This window comes from Lolium rigidum, chromosome 6, assembly GCF_022539505.1.
Source record: "Lolium rigidum isolate FL_2022 chromosome 6, APGP_CSIRO_Lrig_0.1, whole genome shotgun sequence".
NCBI lineage: Eukaryota > Viridiplantae > Streptophyta > Magnoliopsida > Poales > Poaceae > Lolium > Lolium rigidum.
In genome coordinates, this window is record NC_061513.1 from 192,315,635 (window position 1) to 192,331,390 (window position 15,756).

Consider the following 15,756-nt stretch of genomic DNA (forward strand, 5'->3'; position numbering starts at 1 on the left):
ATGTTTTTTCCATGCATCGAACCCATCATTATGAAGTTAGCAAATACACAGGAGCTTAAAATACACATACAGAAACTCGCCATCTTGGTCCACAGCTGCGAGAGCCTCGCCACCATTGCCGCTAGAACCTACGATGAGCACAAGTCACGAGAAAAGGTCAAATTGAGAGCAGCAGTCCAGGTTGCGCGGATCTGGTGTTAGATTAGATAACATAGTTGATTTGCGGAGAGGGGCTAGGTCAAATCCAGCTTCACATTATGATTTATGACATAGTAGATTACAAGTCTCTTCATTATCATCAAAAGGATTCTTACATTTCAGTTAAGCTTGAAAATTCAAATAAGTGAACAACATGCAATTAGTAACATGAATTATGTGAGATTGGTAGGAATAATCTTGTAACAGGAAATGAGAAAATTAACTTATCCAACACCTTAAGAAAGCATGCATACCTCATTCTTTCCAGGCAGTTTTGGCTTTCCATTCAGAAGCTCCACAAAAAATACAACCCACCGACCACATGTCCACCATTGTCAGTGGTTAAATTCTCAACTTAGCAGCAGAAACTAAATATGTAGTCACACCATCTCTGATGGTAGTGATATATGTGAGTACTGATCAATTAGGAATGCAAAGAGCACTAGCATGGTTCCTCTGAGTCCTTCCAATATTAGTTCAGTTTAGAGTCTGCACTATCGGTTCAAAAACCACTATCTGTTCAGAAGCTGCAATATTAAAGGAACATCTTCACATATTTAAGAAATCTATACCTCATGTCAATTGGAAATCAATTAGAGCGTAGTCAGGCTTTAGTGGCGTCACCTGAATAAATTCATGTGTAATAGCACTATAAGCAAATTATTTCAGAGCATGTACAGAGAACATTCAAGATGACAAGACCTCACATGCCAACTTATATCATTAAATCATCAGAGTAACCACTAACATGACCTAGAGTAGTCAGGCTCTTCTCCTTTTCTGCACCAGCACAAGCACGACCATGAGCATGATGGAAGCTTGTGATTTTAGGTCTCGACACAGCGAGGGGGTCAGATTGGGATCTTACCTTTGCGGTTGAGCTCGACGCGAACGAAACGAAGTTGTGGATGAGATCCTCCATCTCCAGTGCCGCCCCCAGCCTCGGCCGCCGCCCGATCGTCGCCGTACGGTGCCATCGTGTCCTCCGATCGGCCGCCAAATCCCGACGAAACAAAGTTGTGGAGGAGATCCTCCGTCTCCAACGCCGCTTCCATCCTTGGACGCCGCCCGTCCATCTCCATACGGGTCCGCCGTGGCCCCTGGCCGGCCGGAAAATCCCGACCCCTCTTGCCACCTGAAACCCTAGCGCCTTGGGTACAAGGTCCGGTGGCAGAGGATCTAGAGGGAGCGATTGCGGAGGAGCCAGCCGTCGGGGGCATAGCCAGCTGGGTGGAGAAGGCGGGGAGGCGGCTGGCTGTTGGCGGAGCAAGGGGTGGAGAAGGAGAGGGGATTGGGGGAGAAAAAGAAGAGACGAGATTGGGGAGGATTTGTCCGCTGGTTCTGTTTCACCCAGCAGTCTCACGTGACCACCCAAAAACTTACCCAATCCAATAACGAGTGGACCCAAACGAACGTGGGTCCTGCGTGCAGCTGCAGGAGGGTAGAACAACGATGTTGCATCACTTTATCTAGCGGGGAGGACCAATGGGAGAGTGCCACAGCCAACCAATAGCCTCTCTCTCAATCCAGAAACAACGAACCAGATTACCAGGATGTGAAGATCCGACGGTAGAGAACCTAAGTGCGTTGTGAGACCCCCATGGGGGTGCAACAATTATATCTTTAGATTTTAATGGATATCATTATTCGATGTGCATCACATGTCGCTTCACGCCTCCAACCCTCACGTGGGTGGACCAGCTGGTCCCGGCATAACGAGGAAACTTGGCATGGAAGGCCACGATCACTCCCGCGGTCCTAACACCTGCAGTCAGCCATGTAGTCATGTCACCTGTGGTGCCCCTCACGTATACTCTATGCATGGTGTGACATTTCACTACCTCCATGTATTAAAAACAGTGTAATAGCTATGGGACACACAAGTTACACACAAAAATTTCAGACCTTTAACAACAGATATTAGCACTTGTAGCATTGAAGCAAAATTTTACATCAGAAAATCCCGAAGATGATTCACACAAAATCTTTAGATATTTCTATACAAAATTTCAAAACTTTTACAACAAAAATTAGCACTTGTAGCATTGACACAATATTTCACATCTGGAAATACAAAACATGATTCACACAATTTTTTGATATTAAATATAAAATTTTACGAACTTTTACAACAAAAATTAGTACTTGTAGCATTGAAGCAAAATTTCACATCAAAAAATATAGAAGATGATTCACACAAAATCTGTGGATGTTTACAACATAAATTCTCAGCTTTTACAATAAAAAATAGCACTTGTATCCTTAAAGCAAAATTACAGATCAGAAAACAGAGAAGGTGATTCCCACAAAAAAATTAGACATTTACTACAAAATTTCAGAACCTTTAAAACTAAAATTAGAACTTGTAGCATTGAGGCAAAAATTCACATCAGAAAATACAGAAGATGATCCACACAAAATCTTTGGATGTTTACAACATAATTTCTCAAATTTTACAATAAAAATTAGCACTTGTGGCATTGCATGAAAAATTCACCGAAGATAATTGACACAAACCTTTGTATTTTTACAACACAATTTTTTTTCGAGCAAAATATCTTTACAACACAATGACAGAGCTTTTACAACAACGAATTCTACATGCACAAATTATGTGTGAGTAAGAAATAATACTCATTTAGCTACATGCACCATAGCCTCACCCTCACACGTCAGCTCTAAGTTGTGTACAACAACTATGTGTCCATGCATGTGAGAAAGCAAGAAATAGGGACAGGGTCCAGGCAGCTCACGACACGGACTTGACGAGTTGACGTCGGCATGCGCCTCAGTGTGCTGCCCAAAGAGGGAAAAACGACGCGGCACGCGGGTTGAAGACTGACACACGCGAACGGGCGAGTAACACAGATGACCGATCTTTTTCGCGCTATCGGTCGATTATAAGCGTTTTCCCTGTAAAAACAACCTTGCAGCCTCCAGGGGGTATTTTTCTGGTTTTACAAGATAACCCCCTTTTAGGGTCGAAAAGGCAGCACAGTGGCTGAGGCCGGAACGGAAGCGGAAGCCAGAATGTCCTGGACGTCCACGGCCTCCCTGTGCTGCCGCCTCGTCCGCACCACCCCTGTCCGCCGCCACGCTCCACGCCAGACCTTGTGCTCCGCCGCGCGGAGTACCGACGCGGTGGACAGAGAGTACGCCGACCTCAACCTCCGGCCCCTCTACCCCAATGTCCGCCCCCAATCTGTTCTCCCTCCCCGTCTGCCCCTCCCCGTCTCTTCTTGAAATCGCGTACCAGCCTGACCGCCCGCCGATTGGTGTATGCAGCGGGGCCATCACCTTCGCATCCGGCAGCACGTGAATCCACTCAGCGCCTTGTTCGTTGTAAAGCCTCGCCCCCAAATTCATCATTTCAATATCGCTTCCTTCCTTCCTTCCTTCAATTCATGTTCTACTCTACCTGTAGGAGCCCACGGAGCCGCCTGAATGGAAGGAGGTGTTCGAGGACCCCCTTCTGCCCCTCATGGTCGACATCGGCTGCGGTGCGTGAATGTCCCCTTCCATTGCATCTCCATTGTGCCGATATATCTCCTTCAGCCGCAGCTATTAGGGAATGTTTATGTGCAGGGAGTGGGAGGTTCTTGGTCTGGTTAGCCAAGAACTCCAGCGAAAGGCGGAACTACCTCGGACTGGAAATCCGGCAAAAGGTTCTTGTGATTCTAACGTTTAACCCTTGTCCCTTTGGGAGTGGGAGGATGCAGTGTTGGATCTTTGGTGTGATTATCCTTTACCTGCTTTGCTTCTGTAGTTGGTGGAGCGCACACAGTTCTGGGTAACAAAATTGGGGCTTAGGAATGTGTAAGCTACCCTACATCATTCCAACATATGCACGCACATTTTAGAGTTTCATGCTATCAAGAATTTGACCCTGCTTGAAATTGTTCTGTCAGCACAGTTACTTTATGTTTGCAAATGCAACTGTGTCTTTTGAGCAAATCGTGTCATCATACCCTGGTCCCTTATCACTTGTTTCAATACTGGTGAGTGGCACTGCTTATGATCGTTCAGTTCCTCATTTTTATTTCATGTTATGGAACTGGCAGTTGAGTTCCCTGTCATATTGTTTGTACTTTGTAGTGCCCTGATCCTCACTTTAAGAAGAAGCATCACAAGAGAAGAGTTCTACAGACACAATTGGTGGATTCAATCACAAAGAACCTTTGTCTGGGTGGACGGGTATGGCAATTTCTATGACTTTCGTGTAAATTATTCCCTGTTAAGCATCATTTTTATGTTGGGGTCAGGGTCCTTCTGTATGCACCAGTTTTATCCAATGACAATTTCTTAGGCTAGTCAAGATTTTGTTAGTTTTACCTGTGCAAATGATTTGGTTAGGCATTGAGGTATCATGGATGTTTTATTGACTCAACCGTTAATATTCTGCTAATGAAAAGTAATAAAGGTAAAAATTGCCGTTTACAAAATAGTCCTAATAATTAATTGACGCTCTTGAGGGCTGACTAAAGAAAACAGATGTTTGGCTTAGTTTCAACATCTTCTCAATCAGATGCTTAATGCATTATCAACTCAATTTGTTAACATCTAAAAAAACACTCATTTTGTTAACTTTTTCTTGCATTAATGTTGTCTATGTTCCTTGTAGTAGTTATTTATTGGTTCATTAATAGCAACAGCGCACCTCTAAGCATTCTATGTCATAGTATGATAAAAGTTAAGGTGACCTAGTGCAAAGTAACTATGCGGACTGTGGGGCCCCGAACTAGTTCCGAAACACCCGTTATGCATACACATTCACGATCCCATGATCAGTGTGTTGTGAAGGCATAACCGAACTGGTATCAAATACATCATCCATTACAATACCGAATAAAAAGATTACAACTGGTCATATGACCAATACTTACATAAGAGCCATAATGGCAGGAGATCATCAACAACACAGCGGAAATAATTCAGACGAAAGCGTTCGCATGACCCAAGTCATGCCATAACCCTATAGGTAACTAACTGGGAAGACGTTCCTAGTTCGCATAGACGTCGTCGACTCCATCTGTCGGATTCCACCAAGTCTGGCCAAGTAAATAGCCAGGGACAAAGCCATGAGTGAACCACCTTAGAGAGAAGTAAAGGATATGCATATTTGGCAGTAGCAAGGAATAGACACTATTCTAGGGTTACAAGGAGTGAGAGGTACTTTCTCTCGAGAGTATGACACCTCTATATCTTTGTGAAAACCTTTTTGAAAACAAGTTTTCTTTTGAAGACTAATAGGTAAGGAAGACCCATTTTCATTTCCGGCCATCGGAGTGACCAAAACACTTTCAACTTTCCTCCCGTACCTCCCAGGTACATCTCCACCAGTCCCACTGGTATCCTTTTCCAAACCCTTTGGAAAACATTTTTATAAACCAAAACTTCTTCAATGCCAAGCAACAGCCTTTCCCACGTTCATAACCGCGGACACGGCTATTCGAATAGTTTTACACTCTGCAGAGGTTGTACACTTCCCCACAAGATCCGAATACTTATTGTGTGGGCATCATCCCTGCATAACAACATATGCCACGACAAGTACCTGATCGTAGTTTTTCGCCTGCTCGCCTTAGCCTAAGACATGCCCAATAAGTTATACCGCCCAACTCCAGAGTCCGAGGGTTGTCCAGGAGTAGCAAGGTCCCCAGCACACTCGACCCTCTGGAATGCCATCCAACCACTTAGGCATATTTCAATGGGAGCTCATAAGTTGTACCCCGCGTACCTGAACAGGCAAATCGGTTGCGTCCCTTCTCATGGGAAGAACCCCGATCGAAGCGTCCATGGTCGGACTACCACTACACTTGCAGGACCCAAACTAAGGCGAGACAAACTACTACGCTACGCCCCGTCCCACTTAAGGGTAATGTGGTTGTACTGGCTAGGTCCGGTTAGGTACTTAGTCACCAAAGTTTTTTGAAAACAATTTTCTCCACTTGCCTCTAGCAATTTTCTTCCCAAAAACTTTTTACTTTATAAAAACTCACACTTGGGCAGGGCTACCCCATTTCAAGGTTTTCGAAACACTTCTTTTCTCGAAAACATTTTCACAAATCTTTTTAAAGAGGGCTCCCAACCTATAGTCCAACTTTTTTTTTGAAAAGCGGCGACAAGAATGGTAAGGTGTTAAGCACCATATCCCTAGCATGTGTTTGATCATTAGGTATCACGAGGGCTGCACCCGTAAGGGTGGAATAATAAAGCTTCGAGTGGCAGAACCACTCACATAGATAAATAAAAACCATGCAATTTATAAAACTTGTAATAATGCAAGAGCAAAATAATTAGGACAAGGTATGCATCAGGAGGTGGCTTGCCTTGGTTGGCTATTTGTCCCTGGTCTTCTTCTTATGAACCATCTACTCTTCCTTCCTCACCAAGATCCTCTCATTCTTCTCCGATGGTGATCGCATTCTAACGTCGCAAAAGAAAGGAAGAACAATCAACACACAACCATAGCATCAACCACTCACACACCACTAGTAGCAAACCACTCAATCAGGGACTATTAACATTTCAAACAAACAACACCTAGGGCAAGAATGGTCAATTTATTTATAAAAGGACTATTTCTATTTTCACTCGAAAAGACCTTAACAAACATCTAGTTGGTAAAAAGGGTTCTGCCTCTCATCAAAACATAATCTACACAAGCTCGGGAGGCTAATGAGGTTTGGAAACCACCAGTAGGGTCTGGTGCCAAAGTTCATTATAAAACATTTTAAACAAAACAACTCAATTTTCATAGGGGTGAAATAAACACTAGCATAAAATTAACAAGCCACTCCAGAATAATGCACACAATTTTTGATAAAATCACAGAGAGTAAGGCTTGACTTTATAAAGCTACAGAAATTGGATTCACTCAATTTGGGTTTTTAAAACAGTAGTTAAGATTTTTATAAAACCAGAAATGACTTAGGGACCAATTAAATGGCCTAAATCTTTCTGTGAGCCACAAAAATACATGCAGTATACCCACTGGAAGCTATTGAAATTTAGAGTACACTTGCACGGGAATCATGCACAAACAAGTTTTCAAATAATTTTAATGATTTTAACAAAGCAAAAACTAGAGCAATCCACTTTCATGGCACACATGTATCAGAAAATAGCAAACCAGAAACAATCATGCCACTGGATAGGTACTGCAAAATGTGACCAACCAAAATTGGTTTGGCATTTTCCTGAGCTATAAAATAATTATCACAATTTTTATACTAAAACGGTACTCTGTTTTGGTTCTGGGGGTACTCTGTTTTGGTTCTAAAATCCCCGGAAATAAAATATAGGTCACAAAAATAATTCCCTTGACCTGGACATACCCTAACATGATACCTAACAGAGACACTTGGATTTGTCCCAAAACTCTTTTTATTTTTCAAACCAAAAATCATGAAAGAGCCTTCTGGCCAGATCTACATTTCTAAACCATGAAATTTCCAGGAAACTCCTGCATGTCTATCCTATGTAGAAATAGAGCTAGTGAGGAGTACTTTACAACAAAGTTTGTCTCACTGCAAAAAGATTTACACAACTACCATAAATAAATAAACACTGAAATAGCATCATTCCAAGAGAATAATAATCAGTGAACATATCTAAAGGAGAATCACATGCAAGCAGTACTGGGTGATTAGGAATTTGCTTAGGAGCATCTAGAAATTTGAATCATCAAATTTGGAGCATCCAGCGAATTATGGTGAATTAAAAGCCAGGCAGAACTGAAGGGTATTTGATGTTTTAGAAAAGAAAGGAAAAGAGGAGGGGACGATTTGACTAGGCGGAGCAGCGCGATGCTGGGCCGGCCCAATCCGGCGTCCATGCGAGCGGGAACCGCGGTTTGAACCGCCAGGGAGGGGCCCTTGCCACGCCAGCGCGCGGGCCCGGCAGAAAACGGCATGCAGCCGTTGGATTAAATCCAACGGTGCATGTATCATCTTCCTCGACGCGGGATGAAGACTAACAGCGGGACACACCCTAGCTACGGGGCCGATCCGTGGCTCACCTAGGGTGGTGCTGACGTGGTGGAGGCGCGGAGAGGAAGGGGCTGCTGCAGGTGGGGACTTGGAGCGGCGTCCTGGACGTGCTCGCGGCTTCCAGACGTCGACGTGGACGAGGCGAACTCCGGGAACGGCGACGGAACTCGACGGCGACGGTCCTGAGTGAGCTGCAGGGAAACAGAGGGGGTGATTAGGCCTCGCATGAACCAGAGAAGGATATCGTGACCGAGGGAGAGAGAGAGAGAGAGCTGAGGAGGGCGACAGTGACAGCGACATGCACGATGGCGTGCATCAAGGCGAGCTCCGCTCGGCCTGGAGCATGGCCGAGAGGGAGATGGGGCATGGCGCCGTCTCTTCTGCTTCGGATGACGAAGAGAGGAGAGGGGAGAGTAATGAGAGAACGAGGGTGAGGAGGGCTCAAGTTCAAGTTAAAGAAGTGGAGGCAATCGGTGCATCGTGGGCGCGACGGAAGATGGTCCAGGGCGAGCTACTCATGCGCGCGATTGGTCAGGATGGCGGTGGCATCATGGACGGGGTCGAGAGGCAGGTGTTGGGCAACCGACGAGAGGGAGAGGGGTGTGGTCGCACAGTTCGTCCTGGTGACGTGGTCACCACGGATAGGCGGGTTCGGGCGGCGAGCGTGGCCAACAACAAAGGGACAAGGAGGGAAGTAGGGGCTGCGCCGGGGAGTGCAGGGGAGCGGGAGGGGGGCCAGATGTGAGGGGACATGCCGGGGGACGCGCTGGCGAACGCGCACCACGTGCTCGACACTAGGTCGGCCTCTTAGAGCACGCCGATAGCAGCCACGAGGACCCGGACAAAAACTTGGCGATTGATCTCGTGTGATCTGCGAATGACGGGGGAGGCTGTTGGCGAGGTGGCTTGGTCATTTGCGCCTGTTTAAAAAAAAAAGACATGCCATGGGCACTCCATGGCGTAGAGAGAGAGAGGAGGGTTTAGGGCTGGTTTGGTTGGTTCAAATGGTGGACTCCTGGTGCAGGAGACGTGTAGAGGTAGTGCAGCACTAGTGGTTGAGTTAACATGAGAGAAATAAGAGAGAAGGGAGAAAGGAGATGGTACATGCTCATGTCAAGGATTGCATGGCCGGCCTCCTCTTCTTCCAAGCACAAAAAGATAAGGGAATGGGTCTTAGGCCATGCAACACTGCCAGAATGAGAAGGGGTGCAGGAGATGAGGGTCCAAGCATGTCCAAAGGTGGAAGAAGACTAGAGAGAGAGAGATGGATGGGTTTGACCACATGCAATATTGCATGGGCATGGCCGGCTAAAATTTCTTGTGCATGCCAAAAAGGACAAGCACCAAGTGCAATGGGTGGAGTAGATAGTAAGAGACTTCATGATGATACAAGGGGGAAAGGATGGAGTGAATTCAAGCATAGGAAGAGAAAAGAGATAAGAGGAAGGGTGTGCATGATCACATGCAAGAAGGGTTTAATGGAGTAGACAAAATAATGTCAAGGGTGAATTTCATTCAAATAGCCCTTGAAGCCTTCAAGGAGACAAGATGATATTTTGAAATACAAAAGGTCTATTTTCAAAGCAAAGCATAGAAGATTTTTCTCAAATTTAGTTGATATCAGTAAGTGCAAGAAAATGGCATATACCCTCCCCATGCATCTTGGTAAAAAAGGAAGTAGGATAAAGGAATAAAACTTTTTAGAAATTATTTTGAAAGTATTTTGAGAGGATAACATGTCAGTACCATTCCCAAGTTTGAAAATAAATAAATCGAAAAGGTTTGATAAAACAAGAAATATTTTTGTAGTAAATAGAGAAGAAATTTTAAAGAGGGTTTTGTGAATTTTGGAAAAAGATAGAAATAACTGGATTTGAGAAATAGTAATTTTGGGAAAGTATTTTCTCAAGGGTAGATGATTACTACAAAATGTAGCTATCGGGGACAAAAAAAGAAAGCCAATCCAAATCATGTAATCCCTTGGCTCTTGTTCTCTCCGCCTGGTTTGAGAGTCTCTCCCAGATCGCATCCGCCGCCCCTCTCCTTCTCTCTCACCGGAGGCACTGCTGGCCGGCGAGGAGATGGAATAGGTGGTAGGCTTCTCCTGTATATAGTAGAGATAGGGTTAGTTGTAGGTGTTACCCTTGTGGATTTTGGCCATGTGCCGTGTCTGAGCGTGCCGCTGATGCCGGCGAGAGGCAGCGGTGGCCAAGTGGAGCTTCTTCTCCTTGCCGGGGTGGCATGGAGCCACGGGCGGTGGAGGGCGGAGGCTCCAGCGTCTCGAAGAATAAGCTCGCGTTTTCGTCAGATCTGTGAAGATGCGGTGGTGAGGTTCCTGGCCGGCCGTGGCGGCGAGGAGGAGCTTCGTTGCGTTGATCTTCATCAACCTACCATCTTCCCCTTGGCCGACCATGGTGGCAAGGAGGGAGGAGCGGCAGTGCATCGTCTTCCTCGATCTGGTGGAGCACTGGCCTCCCATCGCTGGGGGTCTCTTCCTTGGAGCAGGGATTGGTGTGGCAGTTCCTCTCTTGTCTGCTATGGTGCTGTCATGGTGACGGATGCAAGCAGGCGGTGAGTTCTTCCTGCTGGGCCGATTCTGTCGCTCTTTTTGCTGCATATGTTGATGTTCATCAGCAGAGGCCTGTAGACGACGACTGTTGTCCCGCCTCTGCCCTTTCTGGCCGAATGGCGGCCGACGAAGTTAACCTCCAGATCGGAGGCTTTCCTGGACCCTTGCGCCGGAGCTCGACGTCTTTTCGTTCCCAAGTGGTTCGTCCCCGGGGATGTGAAGACGGCAGGAGGCAAGAGTTACTCGCCGGAGTAGAGAGCCAAGCGAGCTGCAAATTCTCGGACCTCGGCGCGTCTGATGCCTTGAGGTCGCCGGCGATTGGCAGTGGGGGACGCCAAGGGCCTGATTGCTTTTCTTCTTTTAGCCCTAGGGTCCTTTTTGCACTTTACGAGCCCTTATCTTTAATTTCTAGAAATAGCAGTGCAGTGGATGACTACAAGGGTCTCGTTGTAATATTGTACCTGCCAGATTTTTAATGCAACTTCTCTGCCCTTCGGGGCATTCTCTGTTCAAAAAAAAAATATATATAGCTATCATTTCCACACTTGATTTTGTGGAGATTAAACTTGGAGTAAGGAAAACAAGAGGTAAAAAAAAAGGAAAGTGATATTCAGCTGAAACCTTGGGTAGGGTATAAGATCAAGTTGGAGAGAGGTGTTGTAAGACTTGCATGGGACATGGAAGTTGAAAAGGGTGGTGCATAGATGAGATCCACACCTTGATTTCACCTATAAAAATTCTGGGTGCTTAGGAACAACCGCCAAAGTTTGAACATTTTAACACTGCCAAAAACAGATTATAGACTTGGCCTCAAAACCATCAAGGATAAAAGGGTAGATGGTTGATTTGGTCAAGGGCATTGGTAGGGTTAGGAAGTGCTCATGACAAGGCAGGTCTAGGACCAAGTGCATTGCCTTAGATGGCAAGGAGCAGCTTAATCCAGAGGATTCAAAATGGAACTTGATAAAAGTTTTAGGACTTAGCCAAATTTCTGAGGTCTTAGGGTTTTTGACTAGGGTATAAAGGAATGATGTATCAAGTGGTAGATGATCCCAAGTTTTGAATCGGTTTGAGCTAGATTATATCACAATGATGAAATTTGAGTAGGCACACTCATGTTGCCATAAGTAGAGAGATTTGATGTAGTGAAAAAGGAGAGCAACTTTTCCTAAGCCACGCATGTGTTTTTGTTGGTGAGTGACGAAGGTGTTTCTATAAAAGAGGGATTATTCCCTGAAATAGCTCAAGAGAAAATTCTAAACAAGCAGATCAAGACAATTCATCATGATAAACGGGTCAAGGCAATTCACCATAGCAAACAGATCAAGGCAATCCATCTTAAAAAACCATTTAGAAAAAGTTTTTGTTCCCCTGATTTTGGCACTCTGGACAACTAAACAAGGTTGCAAAAGTTGGGGGTTACACGGACCATCTATTTTCTTTATCTTTGACCAAGGCTAATGGTGTCTGTCTATCATGGCATTGGCAGGTCACGTACTCTTTTGCAACTTGTCATCATATTTTGTTTCCTTGCTAGGTTCTTGTACAATGAGATGTGCTTTTTGCAACTTGTCATCATATTTTGTTTCCTTGCTAGGTTCTTGTACAATCAGATGTGCTTGATGTAGCTGCAGACATGAGAGAAAGGTTTGATGGATACTCAGATGTGTTTGAGCATGTTGATTGTATTGATGAAGATCTTCGGTGTGACACCCAAGGATGGCTTCTTGACAACCCTATGGGAATACGTACGGAGAGGGAAATCCATGCTGAGTTAGAAGGAGCAACCATATATAGGAGGATGTACCAAAAAACCAGTTGTTTCTCCAGATTACTCCATTAGCTCAGTTGACGCAAGTGTTGAGGGGCTGATTGCTCACTGTTTTATTCGCGTACCTCCAACACAGACCTTCACCCTCCCTGGTGTTCCAGAGCAAGTTAGCACCATTACTGAGTTAACTGGGCCCAGGGCGAGTGACTGTTTAGATATGATGGGTCAAACTGGTGAAAGTTTGGCATACCTCCAGTGTTTAATATTCTGTGATCATTGTTGTGGTTCAGGAAGAAAGATCACATTACGATTTTTTTTGAAAGCAAGATCACATTGGGATTTGATATCAAAGGTAATGATACAAGAATGTTTTTGTCATCTGCAATTGGCATTCCGGGTTAAATAGTTCTCTAGTTATCAAAAGCAAGCCAATTATGTAATGTGAATCAAGATTGTTGCTGGTTGGTCAACGGTATTGTTTAACCAACCTTTGGTCCCAGTGGCCAGAAAACGATGGTCGTGGTATTTGACTTGGCACTTTTCCTGTTTGAGTTGTATAGTAACTTGTAACTCTGAAGTGTAATGTACATTTTGTTTCTCATCCCCTGTAAGCTAAAGTAGCAAACTGTTTTGCTGTGACCATGATGTTGCATCAGTTCAACATCTTAATAGTAACTTCATACTGTTCCTCGCTGAAGTTCGGTATTATGCTTGCATATAAAGTCGGCTACAAGCTATAATGCCACCTTATAAAAAAAATGCACACTATAATACCAGTCAGTTGGTAAAGAGCCACTGCCATTTAGTCACCCGGTGACCAAATACATTCATACAAATGCAAGCTAAGAGCAGCCAATCCTATCCTATACATTGACTAGGTCAGTGCTTATCAGGCACCGCACATCCTATCTGGTTGGGCATTGGGCCTGGACCATTTTCGTATTTTTTTATTTTTTTCCCTTTTTGTTTCCTCTTTTGTTTGCTTTTCTGTTTTCTTTTATTTTTTTGTGCGAAATCAAAAAATTCAAATTTGAAAATAGTTCAAATTTGAAAATGTTTATATTTGAAAAATGTTCAAATTTAAAATATGTTTATTTTCGAAAAATGTTCAATCTCAAAAATATTTAAAGTTTTAAATATGTTGTTTTAAAATTATTTTTGAACAAACAAATTTGAAAAAAATACAAAAAGTTAAAACTTTCTGATTAAAAAACAGTTCAGCTTTTAACAAACGAAAATATAAACAGAAAAGAAGAAAAATCTGAATAAGAAAAAATAACTTACTTAACCCATTATATAGCCGTCGGGTTGGGGGTGTGCAGCATCGCGTCCGCATTGACCCGGTCGGTGTATAGGCGCTCCTGCTAAGGCTAGCCATAGTGCTAGTATCTTAGCTAGTATCATGCATCCTAGCCCCACCAAAAATGCTAATGTGGCAGGTAATTATGGATGAGGGAAAAGATTAGAGTATCATAGGTAGATACTGTATCATAGCGCACATCACGAGAAAAGTTAGTATCAAATAAATCTTGTACACAAATTTGTATTGGGATACTACAAATCAGTTAATATAGCAAAACTATGATAATAGTCTATGATACTATGCATTATGGATCTAGTATCATACAAAAGTATCATATACATGATACTACTATATGATACTACCCACTATGGCCAGCCTAAGAGTAGCTCTCGCAGATGCTTAAAACAGGGCGGCTTGAATTTATGGACGAAGCAAAAGGACTCTAGAAGATGCCCTAAACGCCCCAGCCTACATAACAGTTTTAGAGGTCCCTTCAAAATTCTGGACTAGGCCTTCAAACGTAGGGATTGAACTCCAAATTGTACAGCTGAGGTTAATTTGATAATTATTTCGTGGGGAGAATTCATTATGGTTGTGTTGACAGTTGTAGTAGAATAGTGAGCACTGTGATGATGTTTTTTGGCCTATTTTTAATACTCGTTGTTCGTAGGATATTGATTGGGATGATTTGGATGAGATTATTGACATTGACGATAAGTCTGCGACCATTGTTGAACAGTGGCAGCTTGGCAGGAGGCTTTTAACTATGACGAAAAGAAGCGAAAAGTGTATTTGAAATTGAAATTTGACACCTTTATGTGATAATTCATTGGCTACACCATGATTTTTTATTCTATTTCTTTTGAAACACATGAGTGTGATTTTTTTTATTTTTTTAAAACAGCTGGAGCACTGATACCCAGGAAGCAAAAATCTTTGTCCGAAAAGAAGTTCATACTTTCGTAGGCTGGCCGGATTACAATAGCATGGAACAGGGGTCTTCGGCCATCCGATGCTACGGAATGACTACTTTGCCAAGAACCACACGTACCATGCTTAGCACTTTCGACTACGTTTGAGAATGTCACCTATCCTCTTCCAACTAAGGATTGTAATGGGCAGTGTATAGATAGAGTAGAGCAATATCATACTCGTATAGTTAGTGGGTAAAATATTCTACTTATATCCGCACTACAACCAGTTTGGGTTTTCCTAACGATTTTAGTTCGTCAGTGAAAATCAAAAATCATCACGGAGACGTGATGCTGACGGTTTGAAAATCAGTGGGCAACCTTGCATCACAGATGGCCAGACTGATAGTTTGGACATCCCGCCATGGATCCGTGACGATTCACCGAAGCCCGAAGCCCACCCGGCCCATATCATCGTGATGCGAAAACTCCGTCATGGTGTCGGTTCCCCCGTTCAGCGACCATTGCGTCAGGTGTGCCAGGCTAATGATTGAGGTGTTCGGTCTGTCGGGTGACATCACATTTGTCGTTTACGATGACGTCAGTCGAAACGTGGACGAACCAAGATTAGCCAAATGAGCCAATCAGACAAAGACTCGAGCGTTTACTATGTCACCACGTGTCCCAATTGCGGGTTGCCACGTGGCACTTTTCTCACCGACTAGACTAGTAATATGTGCGTAGCTGGGCCAATGAAAGAGCGACATGTGGCACAACTTTCTCACTGAATGGACCAGTAATATGCGCGTAGCTCGGCCAATGAAAAGGCGACATGTGGCAATAAGAGGTGCCTGTGGCGCCAATGAAAGTATGGCATGTGGCACGACGAATTCGGCCCAATTAAAATCCCTTCGATGAGGCCCGTAGATATTAATGCAAAATCCATCCCAATTATGATTTCTTCCATCAAGCCCGTAAATATTAGAGAAAACGTGACCCAATTAAGATCATTT

At 44.1% G+C, this 15,756-nt stretch overlaps 1 protein-coding gene across 1 annotated transcript; it reads left to right on the forward strand.

Annotated features, from left to right (window-relative positions):
• Nucleotides 1-3,209: 3,209 nt before the first annotated feature.
• Nucleotides 3,210-12,624, forward strand: LOC124661271 (tRNA (guanine-N(7)-)-methyltransferase-like). Its single transcript, XM_047199137.1, has 8 exons — nt 3,210-3,387; nt 3,484-3,540; nt 3,623-3,698; nt 3,784-3,863; nt 3,965-4,014; nt 4,112-4,196; nt 4,294-4,392; nt 12,356-12,624. Exons 1-8 carry the CDS (start codon nt 3,229-3,231, stop codon nt 12,599-12,601), a joined length of 852 nt encoding a protein of 283 aa, XP_047055093.1. The 5' UTR covers nt 3,210-3,228; the 3' UTR covers nt 12,602-12,624.
• The last annotated feature ends 3,132 nt before the right edge of the window (nt 12,625-15,756 follow it).